At 34.4% G+C, this 18,739-nt stretch overlaps 2 protein-coding genes across 3 annotated transcripts in view; one reads left to right on the forward strand and one right to left on the reverse strand.

Moving 5' to 3' along the window:
• Window positions 1–6,364, forward strand: part of ITGA4 (integrin subunit alpha 4) — a 93,101-nt gene extending 86,737 nt beyond the window's left edge. The window contains exons 25-28 of the mRNA XM_036743445.1: window positions 273–392; window positions 2,610–2,708; window positions 4,142–4,261; window positions 4,784–6,364. Of these exons, the coding sequence (XP_036599340.1) occupies window positions 273–392; window positions 2,610–2,708; window positions 4,142–4,261; window positions 4,784–4,876 (432 nt within the window). The 3' untranslated portion in view covers window positions 4,877–6,364. The remainder of the gene's footprint in view (window positions 1–272; window positions 393–2,609; window positions 2,709–4,141; window positions 4,262–4,783) is intronic.
• Window positions 6,365–7,173: 809 nt separating this feature from the next.
• CERKL (ceramide kinase like) overlaps window positions 7,174–18,739 on the reverse strand; it is a 164,721-nt gene continuing 153,155 nt past the window's right edge. For both annotated transcript variants that reach the window (XM_036743446.1, XM_036743447.1), the window contains exons 12-13: window positions 7,829–8,001; window positions 7,174–7,567 (exon numbers count right to left, since the gene is read on the reverse strand). In XM_036743446.1, coding sequence (XP_036599341.1) covers window positions 7,504–7,567; window positions 7,829–8,001 — 237 coding nt within the window. In that variant the 3' untranslated portion in view covers window positions 7,174–7,503. The remainder of the gene's footprint in view (window positions 7,568–7,828; window positions 8,002–18,739) is intronic.

The following is an 18,739-nucleotide window of genomic DNA, read 5'->3' on the forward strand; positions in this document are numbered from 1 at the left end:
ATGTAATTTAGATAGGCATTCTTATTATGAAACTTCATTTTACATTTTATTGCAAAGGATGAGATCACATAGAAAATGACAACCAACATTCTGGGGGAAATTCATGTTTCTGCTGTGATTTGCAAAGCAGACATTTGTGTTTTATTTATACTGAGATTTGTTTTGTAAATGCCAACAAGGAAAACATCATGTTTTTAACTTAGAGTACTGTTGTGTCATCTTACTTAAAATGCTGGAAACATTCAACTTAATAGTTTTGTGTTTTTTTTTAGTACTGTCTAAAAAATGATCCACATTGTTTAGTTTTTTCCTGCAATTTTGGAAAAATGGAAAGTGGAAAAGAAGCTAGTGTCCATATTCATTTGGAAGGACGGCCATCAGTTTTAGAAATGGTAAACATATGTGTGATTTCATGTGATTGTGAATCAATTTTGAAATATTGATATGTAAATTTAATTGAATTTATTTGGGTAGGAGTGTATAGCCTAATGAGATTTGAGTACAGTTAAGGTTTGAGATAAAACCCTAGGGGCAAGAAGAATATGGGTATCACAGTATTTCAGTGTTGGAAGGGATCTCAGTGGCAATCTGATACAGCCCTTAACTGAAAAATAATTCACTTTAAAATGTATCCAACAAGTGGTCATGAAGGCTTTGCTTGAAGACCTCCAAATACTTAAGCTGCTGTCTGTCGCAAATTGAGGGAGCTAGTGCAGTAGTCAGGTAATTCAGGCCAGGAAATTAAGGAATAAAGAAGGACTTATTTTGACCAGATTGCCTATATATATTGATTCACTTTACTAATAATTACACACATCACAATTGAACTTAAGACACGGAAGTTCTGTGAAATTGGAAAGCTTAGCTCCTTGCTTCTAAAAGTCCCATACTTTTTAAAATGTATACCTAGAAAGCTATTATTTTATAGATTAAAGAGAGAAAGTGCTAAGGAGAAAAGAAAAGCTTTTCTAAAATCTAATTGAAATATATTGTCGAAATCCTTATATAGCAAGAGAAATCATGTATACATATATATATATATATAATATATATATACTTGCTCACCTCCAATTTGAATTTAAAACCTGCAATTATCCAACACTGTATTTTCTATTAAGAAAATGAGGAAATTATTTTTTCCTAGAGAAAAGAAAAATAACCCTTAACTGAATGGCATAAAAAATTGTTTATGAAGTTTAGGAAGTGCAAGCTTCTGAAAAGTCATAAAATATATATGAATTATGATTCTACACCTTGGAGTTATAATTAACAGATATAAACAAAGCAATGGAGGTAGAATGGGCATATCACACTTTAAATTGTTCTTAAATCTGTGTGCATTGACAATGAGAAATGTTATCTGACCTTACAGATAATAATCTTCCACAAAACATTTTTTCAAAAGATCTTAGACTAGGAAATGAAGAGAACGTATTGTCTATTACTATCGAAAATTTGATAGATTGATTTTTAAAAATATCAACTGGTTGAAAAAGGCAGGATATAATCCAGCTGGTTATATCACTTTTTTCTGTTTTTATGGTTATAATTTATATCCTAGATTATATGACTTTAAATTATCTGTTATAGGCTTTAGGCTCTTGTACATGTAGAAACCATAAATGATGAACACTGTGGTGATATCAAGTAGATCCTTACATCCTCACATAAAGACATACTGTACCAACTATCTATTGTCTTTTTCCCCCTAGTGCCTACCTTAAAAAAATCCAAGGGGTTTTATTTTGGAATATCTTTGCTTTTTAGATAACTTTCTATGTGAATCATAAGAGGCACTGTGGTATAGTGGATAAAAATCTAGCTTTGTAGGTAGGAATCTGACCCTAACACATACTATTTTATCTTGGACAAGTAGTCATGAAATATCTAAGAGTTCTTATCGATGAGAATTCTAAGGAGAACTTGTACCTATAGTGAAGTATACAGTTAATTCTAGCTTAACTACTATTCAGTAACAACTCAATAATGCCAGAAAATATAGCATTCCTTATATGTCACAAAGTTTCATTTTCTTCTTCCCCCCCACCAAGAAAAAAATCATTTTGCCCAGGTTGGATTTGAGGCAGTTTGTATATTGGAGAAGGAATCTATGCTAGACTGATATTTTAATTACACACAAAAACCCCAAATTTTAAAATCTATGTCCAAATGAAAGGAGAGACGCTGACTCTTTGAAGATAAAAGTGACAGGCAATCTATTAATGAAGTTCAGTATGATGAAAAAATAATAATTTAAAAACCTTACCTAATAACCTTATTTTTATAAGACTTGCACTGAAATGACACAATAGGTACATGAATATTAAGGCCACGGGACCCTTGGTACTCAATGCATACTTAGCACTGATCATGGAACAAGCTTAAAAAACAGAATTAGTAATAACTTTGAAAAACCTTAGGTAATGGGTAAAGATTATGAAATCAATTATATGAAACTGATATGAATTGATATAAAATTGGTATGATTGAATATTAATATAAATTGAAATCAATATGATGGTTGACTTTAATTTCAATCCAAATTTCAATGGATATGAAATCTACATAATGACATAAAACAGGATGTTTCCCCCATTTCCTAATGATAGGATGAGACCTCGGCACTCAAGTTTGAAGTAAAAGCTACAGTCTCACCAGAGCCACATCCAAAAGTTATTGAACTACACGGGGATGAAAACGTTGCATATGTAAGAATTCTTTCACTTTGGGTATAAAAAATATGATTTAGGCACTCGATTGTTTTTTTTTTCTGTATGACTAAACAAAATGAGGTAGATAAGTTATGTTTTACCATCTTTACTTGTAATTTTATATCAGTCTATTAGTCAGTGAACATTTAGGCTAGGTACTTGCTGAGTGTTCAGGCTGCAAAGAAAGGCAAATGTTTCCTGCCCTCAAGGAGCTCAATTGTGGTAGGAAAGACAATACATAAAAGAAAATTCAGGGTTAAGGTGTATGGAAAGGCCCAAAAGTCCTATGGGAGTAGCAGGGTGGAGAATAAAACCCAGGATCCTTAGGTTACCACAGGAGGTCACATGACAATGCCAGGGAGATGTAGAGGCAGGGCATATGTTAAGGGATGTAAGGCCCTCCAACTCACTGGAAGGAGTAGGGTTGGTGACTCCCATCTCATTCAAGTAATAGAAGAAGTCAAGCAGTGCTGTTGCCTGGTCTGAATGGGTTTTGGGATGCAGCAAAGGAAGAAGGCAAAGCTGCCCCCATTTTCCAGCTCAACTCCAACTCAACTCCTGATGAGTTCTGGGTGGCTGAGATAGGGGAGAGAGTAAGGGGAAGACAAGGGTGAAGCTGAACCTAGCAGCTTGTCTGGATTGCAGATGGCTGTGGGGCAACATCAAGATGAGAGAGGAATTAAGGGTGGGGAGACAGGGGGGAAGGTACCCCATGTGAGGTAAAATTTTAAAAGAAACCATAAATTTACAAATTATCCACTTACCATGTGTGATTTCCTTCAGCAATGTTAACAGCTTCTAAGTAGGAGAAAATAAGGTAGATGGGAAGATTGATCCAAAATTGGGGTTTGTAAAGAGCAGGGGACAACGGATTTTAGGATAGAGAACAATGCAAACTGAACTATTAACTATAGTGTCAAGATTTCAGAGGGAAGAAGGCAGGGTCAATGGACTAGGAAAGCAGGGGGAGGATAAAAATCAGATTTTTCACAAAACATGCCTATATTGCAAATATGTGGACCTATCTGACCTTTTGTTATCAGTTTCCTTTTCTGGAACCCATGTCCATGTCCCTTTGCATGGATATATCCTGGGGCTCTGTTCTGTGCCTTCCCTCCTCTCTCGGTACTTTCTCTGTATGTCATATACTTGTAATACTGGTGACACTTAACTATTCAATTTATCACATGCACCCCATGTGCTGTCCAAGGTACTCACTCTGAAGGAATAGAAGAGCATGAAGCTGCTCACTAGGTGTGAATGTGAGATATGGATGCATTTTATTAGTGTGGGTGCTCCTTCTACCTGCACATTGTAACCCTTCTAAACTGCTTCATTCTTGGGGGGGGGGGTGGGGGGCACAGTATGAATTATATATGTTAGCTTTTTGAACTGATGCTTTAGAAAGTTGTTTCCTTCACTTCATATAGGTATATCTGGACGGATTGCATCACCAAAAGCCTAAACCGTATTTTCGTATAATGATTATTTCAACCAGCTTTATACTGGGTTTCATTGTATTTTTATTCCTTTCATGCATCATGTGGAAGGTAAGTCACACAGTCTATTTTTAAAATTTTATCAAATCCAATAGTGTGGTTTCCCTTTAGAAAATCCTGAAATCTAGCAGTTGTTGCACTCATCACTCCCCAAATCCATTTTACTCTGAATTCCTATTATTTTCCCAACCTTCAAATTACTGAAGTCTTTCTTAAGAAAAATTGCCTTCTTAACCCAGGATTATTACATTCTGAATAAATGCCCAAAGTAACTTATTCGCTCTTTGTACTTCTTAACTTTGAAGTCCAGAGTCGTTTTTCCTCCCTTCAGAGTTTGCCTAGGTCAGATAAAAGACATTTTTTGGCCTTCAGCAGTGTTTTTAGTGGTAGTCCCACAGTGTTTGCTCATTGCTAAAGGTATATTAGGAGCTGTAGCACAAATTAAGCTAAAAGAAAAAAAAAGAGTACTAGCATTAGCAATATTTGAAGAGGTTGTGGTGTCTTTGTGAGGTTTATCTTCATTCTTTACTAGAATTATGGTTACTGACACTAAAATGGCATTGTTTTATTCAGGCAGGCTTCTTTAAAAGAGAATACAAAGCTATTCTTCAAGAGGAAAACAAAAGAGACAGTTGGAGCTACGTCAACAGCAATAAAGACAATTAAAGACTTCTTTTTAAAGTATACCAGTCTCAGGTTAACTATGGAAGACACTGCTTACAAGAAAAAAATTGTCAACTGAATTTTACTGTGTTTATTCATCTTGATGTGCTGTGGGGGGGGAAGCTTAAATTTGACCATGTGGCAGAACATATCATAATTCAAGTAAAGCATCTAAATGGTGATTATCGTTTCAAGAAGAAGGAAAAGGAGGTATCTGAAATAACCAAAGATAACATCTTTCTCAGGTATCAGAAGAATTGAAGAACACTAAAAAGGTTTATTTCTTCAAGATGAGTAGTTCTCTGAAGAGATCACGGGATGCCAGTATATGTGTATTGAGTTGCATCGTGGAGAGAATAAGCAACTTAGTTTGGCAAACACTTTTACTTGAAGCATCCTTTTGAATACATGTTCTTGCAAGCTATACTCATTTTAGTGGTGAAATAAACTCTTAGCAAGTGGACATTAGTTACTTTTGAAGAAGTTGGATATTTGAAATAGTTCTCTTTGAGGTCCTGTTTATTATACCTCAAAGGACTGTTTCCAGACTTTCCTATATGAAATGATCAGAAAAGGATTACCTTATGTTAAAACAAAAGCATCTTTAATGATCTTTGATTATATAACTCACTTCATTTGGATTGCAATCAGCAAGTATTTATTAAGAAGCTAATAATATTTAATAACTTGCATTAACTGAGGAAAATAATAGCTGAACCAGTGTGCTCAAATATGCGACTTTAACTGGTTGTGCCTGAAGAGAATGAATGATGTGTGATTTTTTTCTTTTAGGTCTATGGATTTATATATACATATGTGTAAAATAAGCAGCATTATGTATAAGAATATATAAAATTCATTTATGCTTCTTTAAGTTATGTAAATATGTGCACATATATTAACAATATACTTCCTTCCATGGTACCTATGAACAAATAGAAGAAAATAGTTTTTAACTGATTGTTTATAAATTTGAAAAAAGTATTTACTTCCATTGATATTTTTAATATTGAGACAACAGATTGTGAGTGTTGCACTTTAGCCAATGTCTGAATAGGAAATACACTGATATATATGATGTATGTATTCTGAAAACCATACCTCATTGATGATGAAAACAGCATCAAAGCTGTTTAAGGACAAACATTATATGCAAATACTTTTATACTGATTGGACAATAATGAAATGCACTAATATATATTTGAATAGTAATGAGTGCTATTCAACTATAAGTATTAAATGAGTACTTACCAGTTTTTGTTTTTGTTTTTACAAAAAGATGCAAAAGAAATCATAAATTTAACTGTACTAAAAATATTTGGGGATTGAAGGATAAATGCAAAGAATACAAATATAGCAAATGTTTCCATTAAAATGTAAGGTAATTTTTTAAAGTCATGAAATACCTTATTTCCAGGTTTGTAAGTAATTTATATTGTATTTCAAATGAAAATGCTTTTCAGTTGTAGTATTTATTACATATATAATATGTAGGTCATGTAAAAAGTGGGCAAATACAATTTTATCAGGGTCTGCCTCTATGTATCCTTGTACATGTGGCAAAATACATAACTTTTTAAAAGCCTGATAAAATCTCTTTCCCAGTCCTCTAATTCTTTGGTTTATTTTTGTAGCCCTTTATTTATTGTTAGTAAGACAGAAAATAACATATTTTAGCAAAAAAAATCTACACCAAATATTTAATGAATACATCAATTGGGTAAATGGTATTTCTGTATATTTGTGGCTCCAGAATTTTTAGATCTTCCTTTTCCATGATCCCATAGTTAGCAATGTTAAGTGGGGTCTGGCCAAGTTTTGGCACTGCCTTAAAGGCCCCTAAAACTGCGGTCTTCGATTATCTATCTCCAGAAGAATTCTATGTTAGAGGAACTATTTAATTTGGTCTCCTTCCTATTTGTAAAAGAGTATTTCAGTACTGAGTGTAAGGTATTTGCCATAGTTACGTACAAAAGTGCAGTAATTTCTAAAATCCTCTCTCTCAGATATGAGAGAAAATATAAACTTTTAAAATTTGCTCTAAACTATGAGGAAGAAGCATTTTAAAGGGTTAAATGAGTATAAATTTTGTATATTTTTAAATGGGGTAAGAGTTTTAGTTTTATGAATTAAGAGCATTTTAAAAATTAGACAAATGAGTCCCTTAATTTCAGAAAATATTTACTAATCACCATAGTTAATTTGAATAATGATAGAATTTTGAGGAAATGGGATAGTGATCAAGAATGGCAATATTATTTGCAAAAGATTACATGGATAAACCACAAGAAGCAAAATGTTAGAAAAATGTCAGAATCAGTTTATTCATTTCTAAAAATGTAAAATCTTAAGTTTTATTTTTAATAATCTAGGTTAAAACAACTGTAGTAATTTGGGTGGTATACTCTATGAATCGTTAGATTAAAAAAAAACTTGAAATCTTGATCTGCAGTTTCAATAAATATATTTTTTACTAAAATAGTTTAACATCTCATGTTAACTTTTTCTAAATTTTTAAAAGCTAAAAATTATATTTTTCTATAACATAAAAATATCCATTTTGGTTTTAAAATTATTTGGGCTATAAATATCCCAATTTAAATACATTTTTTCTATAAACAATATAACATTACTTGTAGTCATTCATTCCTTCTAGGCATCCTCCATAAAGCTTGATAAGTTGTGGATGTACCCTGTAAAGAAAATACTTGTCATTTATAATTCTATTAATTTATTCATTGTTTTCTTGATTTTTATAATGTAGTGTCTTATCACCTACACATGATACTGAATGTCCTATGCATCACACACTCAAATCTTCTGATAACTATGCAAATATAAAATAGGTACCAAGAAAAACTCAGGTCATTCAACATCATGTAGCTACCTTTAGCTTAGCACTCACTACATGCCTGACTACTTTGTTTTCAATGAACAATGGTACATATACTTACTTAATATGAACCTCTGATGCCACTTCCGTTAAATCTCCATCAATATTCCAAGGGTAATGATTTTCACGAGATGTTCCACAAAACTCAACATCTCCTGTGTCGTACCCACAGTTATTTCTTGGCTGGAGTTTTACTTCTGTAACAGTGTAGGTCTCAACACATGGAAAATTAAACTAAATTAAATAAAACATTTGTTATTTATTTTACCTTGAATTGGTAATACAATCAAGATAGTTTAATATACTATACTTTGCATTTAAGCATGGCTCCATGGACTTATGTCAGTGGTGTTATCTATGGGTGATGGGTCCCTTGGAACTCCTTAATCACTAACTTGTTTAGTTTAAAACCGAACATTGCCAACGTTTTTGGTAGAAGCAAATTTTCATTTCCCTGAAGCCCTTGAGATCACTTAGGCAGGGGATCTTTCTGAAGAAAATTCTGGTAAACCGATGGTGGCAATCAAGCAATAAACATTTTTAAGCATACCTGCTATATGCCAGGTGCTGTGCTAAGCACTGAATCAGTCTGTTTAAAGATACATCAAATATGGCTTTTAGATTTGCCAATAGATCCCAAGTTACTGGTTGGGGACTCTTTTTTCACTAATTATATATTTATAAAATGACCTTGTGTAATTAGGAGTATTAAATATAAAGTGGCGCACATGGCAAGACTAAATCTGAATATTAACTCCTAAGTTATGATGGCAAATTAATGTGAACAAAAATCTAAATTTTATACATGAAGCAATGTTCATTTAATTTACTATTAATATTTAATAATACTTTTAAAATTCCATGCAGACAGCATGATTTAGTACAAATTCTAATCACCTCAAAGTATGTGGGTGGAAGACCCTCAGGGTTGCTGCCCAAAAGAGAAACAACCACTATTTACGTTCACTCTGAGCCACCAGGACCACCCCGCCCCCACCCCAAACAACCACTAAGTGGTGCTTGGGCAGGGACCTATTGTTGGCTAATCAAAGAAAGCCAGAGTGAATTGGGTTTAAGGCTGCTCTGGTTTGTCCTTGTTCTCAAAGAGGACTGTGACATCAGGAAGATGATGACATGACTTGCAATTGAGTTGGATTTTTTTTTTAAGCGACCATCCCTTGACTTACTTCCTAAACAGGCCTAATCACTGAATGGGCGTTGCCTCACTCAAAGTGAGAACTTGGAAAGACCTTAGCTTAAAAAGGCCAAGGGGTCCCCCACTGCATCCTGGGCCATCTCCAGTTGTTCTATTCCATATCTGGCCACTGGACCCAGATGGCTCTGGAGGAGAAAGGAAGGCTGGTGACTTTGCACAGTCCTCTCTCATTTAAATCCAATTCAATTGCAAATCATGTTATCATCTTCCTGATGTCATGGTCCTCTTCAACAAAGGACAAACCACACAATCATAACCTAATCACCTACATTTTGTTGCCCTTTTTCTGAATGCAACTTATAGACAACCAGATGAAATTAAGGCAGGGATGTTAATTTCCCAAGGTCACACAGCTATTTAGTAGCAGAAGTGAACAAGAATTTGTCTCCAGATTTTTTGGAGGCAGGGCAATGGGGGCTAAGTGACTTGCCCAAGGTCACACAGTCAGTACATGTGTCAAGTGTCTGAAGCCAGATTTGAACTCAGGTCCTCCTGACTCCAGGGCCAGTGCACTACTCACTGCACCACCCAGCTGCCCCTGTCTCCAGATTCTTAACCCAGTGTTCTTTTTCCTATACAAAATCACCTCAAGTAAAAGATTAAGGGCATTAGGAAAATCTTTTGGTAAGGTTTATACTCTAGTTTTACAAAATTCTATATAATCTTTGGCTTCAGAGAAATATTATTTTTAAATTCATTGATAACTGCTAAGCATTTTCTGCTCAGGAAATTATAATCCTTTTTGCTACTAGAATAAATGATGAGTTAAATATTCTCCTCCTTCAATTTTAGATAGCTTTTATAGGGAATAGTTATAAGAAATGGAGTCATAAACATAGAACAGAATGTGTAATTTCATTAGTGTGGGTTCTCCTCCTACTAATGCAGAGCATAAGGCCCATATCTTAGCAGTCAGTCTTGTTGAGTAGCCATGGCTGAAAAAGAAATCCTTGCATAGCAAATTAGTGAACAACACAGAATTTAAAGTGAAGTATTAAAATTTGCTATTTATTCACTTATATGTACACATAAAGTGTAACTTTTTTTCAAAACGAATGTGCTGACACTTTAGTTTGCATATTATAAATACCACTTCATATAGTCATGTAAGATTATTAATAACTTGTGACTTAAAAATAGCTCCTTCTGAATATCAAAGCCAATTACATTACCAGTTCTCCTACCATTATTTACTGCTGAAGCTTCATCTATGGTGCTACAGAAAAAATAAATTTGCTTTGCAATAACTAGTAAGAAAACCAACACAGAACATTACAGTTTGAATGATCAAATGTTAAAAAAAAACTTTTTCTGATTCTGCAATGTGAAGATGTATTTTCTATTCAGATCAACTATAGAGATTTCTATCAATCAGCATCAATGTTTGAGTGTCCAGTGTATATAGCAAATTGTAAATTTGCCTCGTTGACAGGTACTTCTACACATACATTTGTTTGTCAATATGTTAAATATATTAGATACGTAATACATTCGCCTGTACAAATATGTTTATGCATTTGTATCCTGGTCTCAAGACCTGCCTTTTGGCATATACAAGCTATGATCACAAGCAACCTCTCACAGGATAAATTACAGAGAAGTTGTATCTACATTACTGAAGGGAATTTCTATAATGGGAGGTCCCTATACAGATGAAATCACAGGTCTGGATACATACACACAAGATTAGTCTGTAATATCTCTCTCTGTATTTGTGTATATATGTATATTACATATATTATATGTATATACATTGTATATATACATACACACCTATACATATATGAACATATACATATCCATACATACACATATGGGAGTCCTTATATGTATGTGTGCATATATACACATACACACAGACATATTATATATGTATGTGTGTATATGTATATATGTATGTGTGTGTAGATACATATAGATATATATAGATATGGATACACACACACACACACACATATATATATGAAGCAATTGTGGTAAAGAAGCAACAATACTTCCATGAGGAAGTAAAAAGATTAAAATACTACTGTTATTTGTATTGTATTTTTCTCTGACTCCTCTTGCCAGACTGCAAGTTCCTTGAAGGTAGGGTCCAGCAACACATAGTAGACTAGAGTTCTGGACTTGGAGTAAGAAGACCTGTGTTTGAGTCCCAGGTCTTCTATTTATTCACCATAAATTGTTTGAATAAGCAATTTAACCTGAGTGTTTCTCTTCATCTATAAAATGTTATTAATGATATTGTAAAACTACTTTAAAGTAATGACATTTATGTAATTAAATCACCCACTAGTGTTCTTATGTTCAAAAACTCTGAAATTCCTTCATCTGTTTTTTTATAAGTTATAATAAGTTTTTATTGATGTCTTCTGTTTCTTACATCTTGATAGTTGTCTCCAGTATCTTCTAGTTCTTCCCCTCATAAGCACAGTTAGAATCTCTGGTTCAAAGGTTCAAATCGACATTTTAATGACTTTATTTGCATAATTCCAAATTGCTTTCCACAATGTTTGGACTACTTCACAGCTCCACCAAAAATATATTGGTGTACCTACCATTCCATATCCTCTCCAACATTGAGCACTGCGATTTTTTGTCATAATTGCAAATTTGTGGTATGTGAGGTAAAACCTCAAGGTTCTTTTGATTTAAATTTCTCTTATAATTAGAGATTGGAAGCATTCTTCAAGTGGTTATAAATATTTGGCAATTCTTTTGAGAACTGTTTATTGAAATCCTTTGACCAATTATCTATTGGGGAATGGGTATTAGTCTTCTATATTTCCAAATTTTTTCAATATGTCAGATACCAAACCCTTTTAAGAGAAATGTGATACAAAGGTTTTTTTGTCTTTTTTTTCTATTTGACCACTTCCTTTCTTAGCCTAGGTGCATAAATTTTGTCATTACAGAAGCTTTTTAATTTTTTGTAATCAAAGTTACCTTTTATTCTATGTCTTATTTTGTTAAGAATACATCTCTTACCCCTGGCTGTGAGAGGTATATGTTCTGTCTCTCTTCTAATTTTTTTCATAGTATGATTTTTAATATTAAGATCATATACTCCTTTAAGAATGTATCATGGAATGTAGAACAAGGTGTTGGTCAAGTTTAATTTCTGCCAGATTGCTTTGTATTTTTCCTAACAATTTTTATTAAATAATATTTTTCCTTGGTAATTTCTGTTTTCTATTTTGTCAAAAACTGAGTTATTGAGTTCCATGGTTTCTGATTCTCCTTTGTCTAGTTAATTCAGTGATCTACTTTTTAATCAATACCAAATGTTTTTGATGATTGCTGCTTTATAATACAATTTGACATCTGAAAGTGTTATTCCCCCTTCATTCCTATTTCTTTTTATCATTTTCCTTGATATTCTAGGTCTTTTGCTTTTTCCAAATGAATTTTGTTACTATTTTATCAAGTTTTCTAAGTATCCCCTTGATTTTTTGGTATAGCATTAAAAATATAAATTGATTTTGGTAGCACTGTCGCTTTTATTATTTGGCATAGCCTAGTCCTTCCAGATATTTAAGCTGTTCTTTATTTATTTAAGATACATTTTGTAATTAAATCTATTCAAGCATTTTGTGTGCTTACATTGATCCTCAGATATTTTATACATATTGTAGTTATTTGGAATTGTATTCCCCTCTATATTTGTGTTTCTCAAGTTTTGTTATCATTATGTAGAAATGCTATTAACTCCTGTTTATTTTGTCTAAAACTCTGCTGAAGTTTTGTTTCAGTTAATATCTTTGATGATTTTCTAGGGTTTTCCAAGTATATCATCATATCATCAGCAAATAAGGATGGTTTTATCTCTTCCTTATCTATCTTTATACCTTTGATTTCTTTCTCCTGCCTTATTACTAGGGTTTCCAAAATTATTATCAAATAATAGTGGGGAGAGTGGGCATCATTGCTTCACTCCCATATTTATTGGAAAATGTTCTAATGTATCCATTGCACAGGATCCTTGTTTTTGGTTTTACAAAGATGCTTTTTTTATTATATTAAAAGGTCCCCATATGCCTATACTTTGCAAAGTTTTAAAGTATAAATGAGTGCTGTGCTTTATTAAAGGCTTTTCCTGCATCTATTGAGAAGATCATGTGGTTTAGGATGTTTTGGTTTTAAATATGATTATTTAAGGTGATGATTTTCCTAATGTTGAACCATTCTTGCATCCTTGGTATACATCTCAGTCATAATGAATTTCCTGGGTCATTGCTGTAGTGTGTTTAACAGGATTTTGTTTAAAATTTTTGAGTTGATATTCATTAATGATACTGGTTTGTTTTCCTTCTATGTTTTATCTTTCCCTAGTCTAGATATTAGGACTATACTAACAGACAGTTCTTGCCTTACATAAATTTTCATTATACAAATTAGACTTTGTATAAAGAATTCTGAAAGAAAGCCACTTTCCAAAAAAAACAAAACCATGTTAACTTCACTGCACGCGCTCTCTCTCTCTCTCTCTCTCTCTCTCTCTCTCTCTCTCTCTCTCTAAAGCAAGAATTGTCTATATTTGGTAAAAGGATTTTGAAGGTGTTTTCTTAATTTTTGAGAAAAATTGTGAAGTATCGGTATTAACTGTTTTACAAAAGTTTAATAAAATACTCCTAATAAATCTATCAGGACCAGAAGTTTGCTTTTGGTTTGTTTTCTCCTTTTACAGGTAAATCTATTTCTTTTTCTGAGATTGAGTTATTTAAGATCTCTATATGGTCTTTGGACACTTTATTTTGTATTTCTGAAGATATTTTACTATTTCTTTTGTGCATGATATGCTCTAAATAACCTTTTCATTTTGGGTTTTTTGTGATTTCAACTTGCTCATTTGCCATCTTATTGGTATTTCTGTCATCTTTTTATCATATTAGCTAAAAGTTTATCAATTTTATTATTTTCAAAGAATCAGCTTTTGGTTTTTTATGGGGTTTTATATCCAATGTATCTATTTCTCCTCTAATTGATATTTTCTCTTCTGTGCTTACTTTAGGTCTATTTGTTGGCTTTCTAATTTTTAAATGCATACTCAGTTCATTATTCCTCTTTTTGTCTTTTGCTAATGTATGTTTGTAGGGACATGATTTTTCCCTTGAGCATTGCTTTAGCTGCATCCAAGAGATTTTGTTATATTGTTTCACTATTGTAATTTTTTTTCAGATGACTGTTGTTCCAATGATTTTTGACCCACTCATCATTTAGGATTTCATTGTTAAATCTCCATTTGGGCCTTTGTAGTTTGTTTATGGTCCCTGAAAAAAAATAATATTTTTATTATGTTATTGTCTAGAAAGATTGTTAATTATTTCTGTTTTCTGTATTCCTCAACACTTCTGAGGTATCTCTTCTGGCCTCTGTTTTACCTCTAGGCAGTTTCTGGCACTGCCCTTGTCTTGGGGTACCTTATAGCTTGCCTCGGAGATTCTACTTTTTCATTTTGCCTTATTCCAAGAACAATGCCAGTTCCTAAAGGTGAAAGAGTACAGTGCCTCATGGTAGGACCATCCCCTCACTTCATTCCTGATTATGTCACCTGCTACTGATCTATACTCTTTCTCTACTTACCTCTTTTGCCCCATTTCCCCCCAGGGTCCATGCCCTCCTACTCCTTCAGGTGCCAGTGGCTTCCAGGAGTTCCAACCCCATCAAGACCTGAGGAAGGATGAGTGTTCTTTTCAAGCATCAAATCCCTCAGACCACACCCAGCACAAGGTCTCCATCTCCCTTCACAGAACATCTCTCTTTACTCACAGGGGTAGGTATGCATCCGTGGAACTTCCTCCATCCACCAAAGCAAGGCTTCTTTCCTTTCCACAGGTGACGTCAATCTTTCCCCCTCCCTCCTCAACTACTCTCCTGAAGGCTCTTCTCTTTCTGAAAGACCACAAAGGTCATCTTCTCTTTGCTAGCCTTCAATTTGCCCCAGACACATTACACACTCCCCTCCTCCCTTTCATGCACCCTCTTATTTTGTAATGTAGTACCCCCACCAAAAAAATACTGTTTCATCTGTAGGCAGGATGTTCCGAAGTTAGCCATAATGCCCCAGGCCCGCCTCTTCACTATTATCTCTACCAGACTTCCGCCTTCATCCCTATCTCCCTGTCTACATTTTTTTAAAAAGTCTCTTAGCTGGTCTCAGTTGTCACTGTTGCTGCTGCGGTTCTTAGCTCCTGTATTCATTCACCCTTTCTCCATTTCTGTTGTCTGGGGTGTTTGAGAAGTAAATTATGTCTTCAGGACTGGTTTTCTTTCCAATGTCTGGAATTCCTCTTTATTATTTAATGTCCATTTTGTTTATTTATGGTAAACTCAGATTTGCAGAGTAAGTCACCCTGGGCTGCATCTTGAGTTCCACTGTTTTTTGGAACACATTATTCCATTCCATCCTGTTTTCTGGTGGGTACAGAATAGTCTTCTGTTTTTTCTGAATATCTTTTTCCTTTGTATTTGGAGGTCTTTCTTCTGATTACTTGAAGAACTTGTTTCTGCATTGAACTGTTAAATTTAATCACTAATCTTTAGTTTTTGGTCTGTTTGTTTTCTTTTAATTGTATTTCATTTTCTGTGTTCAGAAGCTTTGGGTAGTTCTCTTATATTATTTCTCAAATTATGGTGTTCAGGATTTTTTCTCTTGTCACGTTCTTCTGGGAGACCTCTGAACCTTGGGTTGTCTCTACACATCCCGTCTTCAAGATCAGTATATTTTGCTTCAATGGTGAACATATATTCTTTTAATGTTATTGGGATTTTTGCTTTTCTTCTTCTAGACTTACCTTCACTCCAATGTCTTTGCATTCCCAATCTATTGTTCTTTCTTTTGTTTCTTTGTTGAGACTTGTCATCACAGATTCAAGGTTTTCTGTCGTACTATTTTTTTTTTTGATGTGCATAATTGTCATTTCTCCTTTAAATGACTCAGGAACAATGTGTTGCAGTTTCATGTTCTCCAAGAATTCCACAGGGTCCTCAGGGTCTCATCAAAGTGTTAGACCATGTTACTTTGTTTTACAGTATTTTATCACAGATGACTGAACTCATTGACTAGACGTGGAGATCGTCTTTTCTTCTGCTGTTAGAGATTTCCCTGTTGATTTATCTTCTAATGTTCAATATCTTTGAGTTTTCTTCTTCTTGAGTTCTTTAGTAACATGTTTTATCCCACTGCTTATTTGCCCTATTGCTCTCTGACTCTGTTCCCTCTGATGGTGGTTTTCGTAGATGTTGGATCTCAAAGTGTCTCATCCTCCTCCCACAATGAGCAAATTCATGGTTCACCAGACCAGTTCTCTGCCCCAGATGACTTGGGGAGGGGTGAGGCAGAGGGAGAGACAGAACTGTCTGTAGCTGGATGCTGAGGTCTTTCCCCTCAGACTTGTTGGAGTGCCACATATGCTCCTCACACTTAGCATCTTGTTCTGGTGCCCTTGGTTCCTTAGTCCTCTGGCCCAGCCCCAGCAGTTCAGAGAGCTGCCAAACTAATACTACCAAGTTGATTCCTATAGTTTTGGTCCTCAAGAGCACAGGAGGAGGGGGTTTGGATGTAGGAGAATCAAGCTCAATTTCAAGCCCAGGCATATGTCCTTCTCCTTTCCCTTTGTTCCTTCATTCTTCTGCAGAGCTCTTTTGTGGCACAGAATGCTGCCACCACAGCACTGGTTTTATGTCATGATCCCAAGAACATTTGGAACTGGGATATCCAAAGCACCAGAAAGATAGAGGGCAGACTGGCATGTGGAGTTGGGTTTTGTTGCAAGCTTGTGTTTTCGGTCCTTGGACTTTGCTTAACTAGTTTAGCCTCATTGCCAATACAGTGGTAAGCAGAGGGGGAGGAAGTGCTGAGTAAACTTAGGGCAGGTGCCATTACACATTTTTTAGTTTTGGTTTTGGTTTTTTAACCTTCTTTTGGATTCTGGGTGTCCTCGACCATGAAGACAGCTGAAGTAGCTTTATCTTAGAAGCATAATTTGTTTTGGAGAGGTTTGAATGGTTGCGGGGATCAGAGAAAATGACTAATCCTCCAACTTGTTGGTGATTTGACCTGGAAGTCCCTTCATCTGATTTTAATCTTTTTGTCATTCAGACTCTCCATATTATTCTTAAACCTTTTTGTTGTCATGAACTCCAAACCTTCTACTCCTTTATACTATCTCAAGCTTCTCTGCTCTGACTATACTCTCCTACCTAATTTCTATGCCTTAGTAAACCATTTCAACTATACCTCATCCTTCACCACTGAATCCCTTGCTCCCTTGTTTTATAATCTCTCCTGACCAAACCTTTCCCCATATTAGAATGCAAGCTTCTTAAGTGCAAGTACTGTCTCTTAAATATATATATATATGAATATATGTGTATATATATGTATATATGCTTGTTATGTGTGTGTATATATACATATATACACATACATTACACATATCTATATCTATAGTTATTCAAACCTAGTGCTTAGAATAGCCTTTGGCACATAGTAACTACTTAATGTTTTTTTTTTCATTCATTCAGTGCATATATCTCTTTCTCTCCACTCACAATGCCACCACATTAGTTCAGACCTTTATCATGTCTCTTCTGGACTACTGCAATAGTTTTTCATTTCCCACCCCTATCTCAAGTGTCTCCCTCCTGTGATCTATCGCCCACACAACTACCAAAGCAATTTTACTAAGGTGTCATCCTGGCCATGTCACTCCCTCTACCTCCCCAGTCTACTCCACTGGCTCCCTATTACCTCTGGAATCAAATATAAATGTCTTTGTTTGGCATTCACAGCCTAGCCCCTTCCTATCTTTCTAATCTTCTTACACAATACTCTTTTCCAAACTCTCTATGGTCCATCCATACTGGGCTAATTGCTGTTCCTCACACATGACACTCTCCCATCTCTCGGCCTTTGTACTCACTGTTCCCCATGCCTGGAATTCTCTCTCTTTGTTTGAAGGAGTGGATAAAAAGTATTAAGTTTATCTTTATTTTTGTGTGAGTTATAAACTGGCTCTCCAGGCAATTCTAAAGTGGTCACTTCAAAAATGTTTTTTTTAGTAATGGCAGCAGGTTTGGAATAAATGTTTGATTCCTCAACTTGAGTACTTTGAGGGCTAGCATATGTTTAGATGGCTTAAGTTTGGGTGTGTTTGCTTAAAATAAATAGAAAAAAACTCAGTCATATTACTTTGTAATAATAGAACATTTTGTCTTACATCTATATTTGTATATCTTGCCTTCCCTTTAGAGTCTAATGTTTATGGAGATTGAAGGGAAATTTTCTAATCTGTCATACAAACTCTACATTCCTGAGCAGAATACCATGGACACTGCACAGAAGGAGCATAGCACAGTTAAAATCATGCTGAATTTGAGGTTAGGAAAACCTGGTGTCTCTATAGCTGAGATTGAAAAAAGATTTAGAAATTTACAGATTTCTTCCTATTTGTAGCTCAGTCTTTTAGCCATTGCATCATATGGGTTTCATGAAGGATATGATTTAGATTCCCAACTTTGGCTCTTAAAGATTATAATGAATCCTTTGAATGGTGAAAAAATTAAAATTTATTCTAGTTCCAAATGTCAGAATAAATAATGTTTACATTTGAAATGCTGTGAATTTTGGATCAGTACATTTCTGCTAACTGCTGAATGTATGCTCATTTCCACAAGAATATCTGAGAAATCTGAAGGGCACAATATGAAAGAAAATCTGTTGCCATAATATCAACAACAAAATTTTGAATTTCATCA

The sequence above is a fragment of the Trichosurus vulpecula genome, chromosome 2 (genome assembly GCF_011100635.1).
Source record: "Trichosurus vulpecula isolate mTriVul1 chromosome 2, mTriVul1.pri, whole genome shotgun sequence".
In the NCBI taxonomy this organism is placed as follows: Eukaryota; Metazoa; Chordata; class Mammalia; order Diprotodontia; family Phalangeridae; genus Trichosurus; species Trichosurus vulpecula.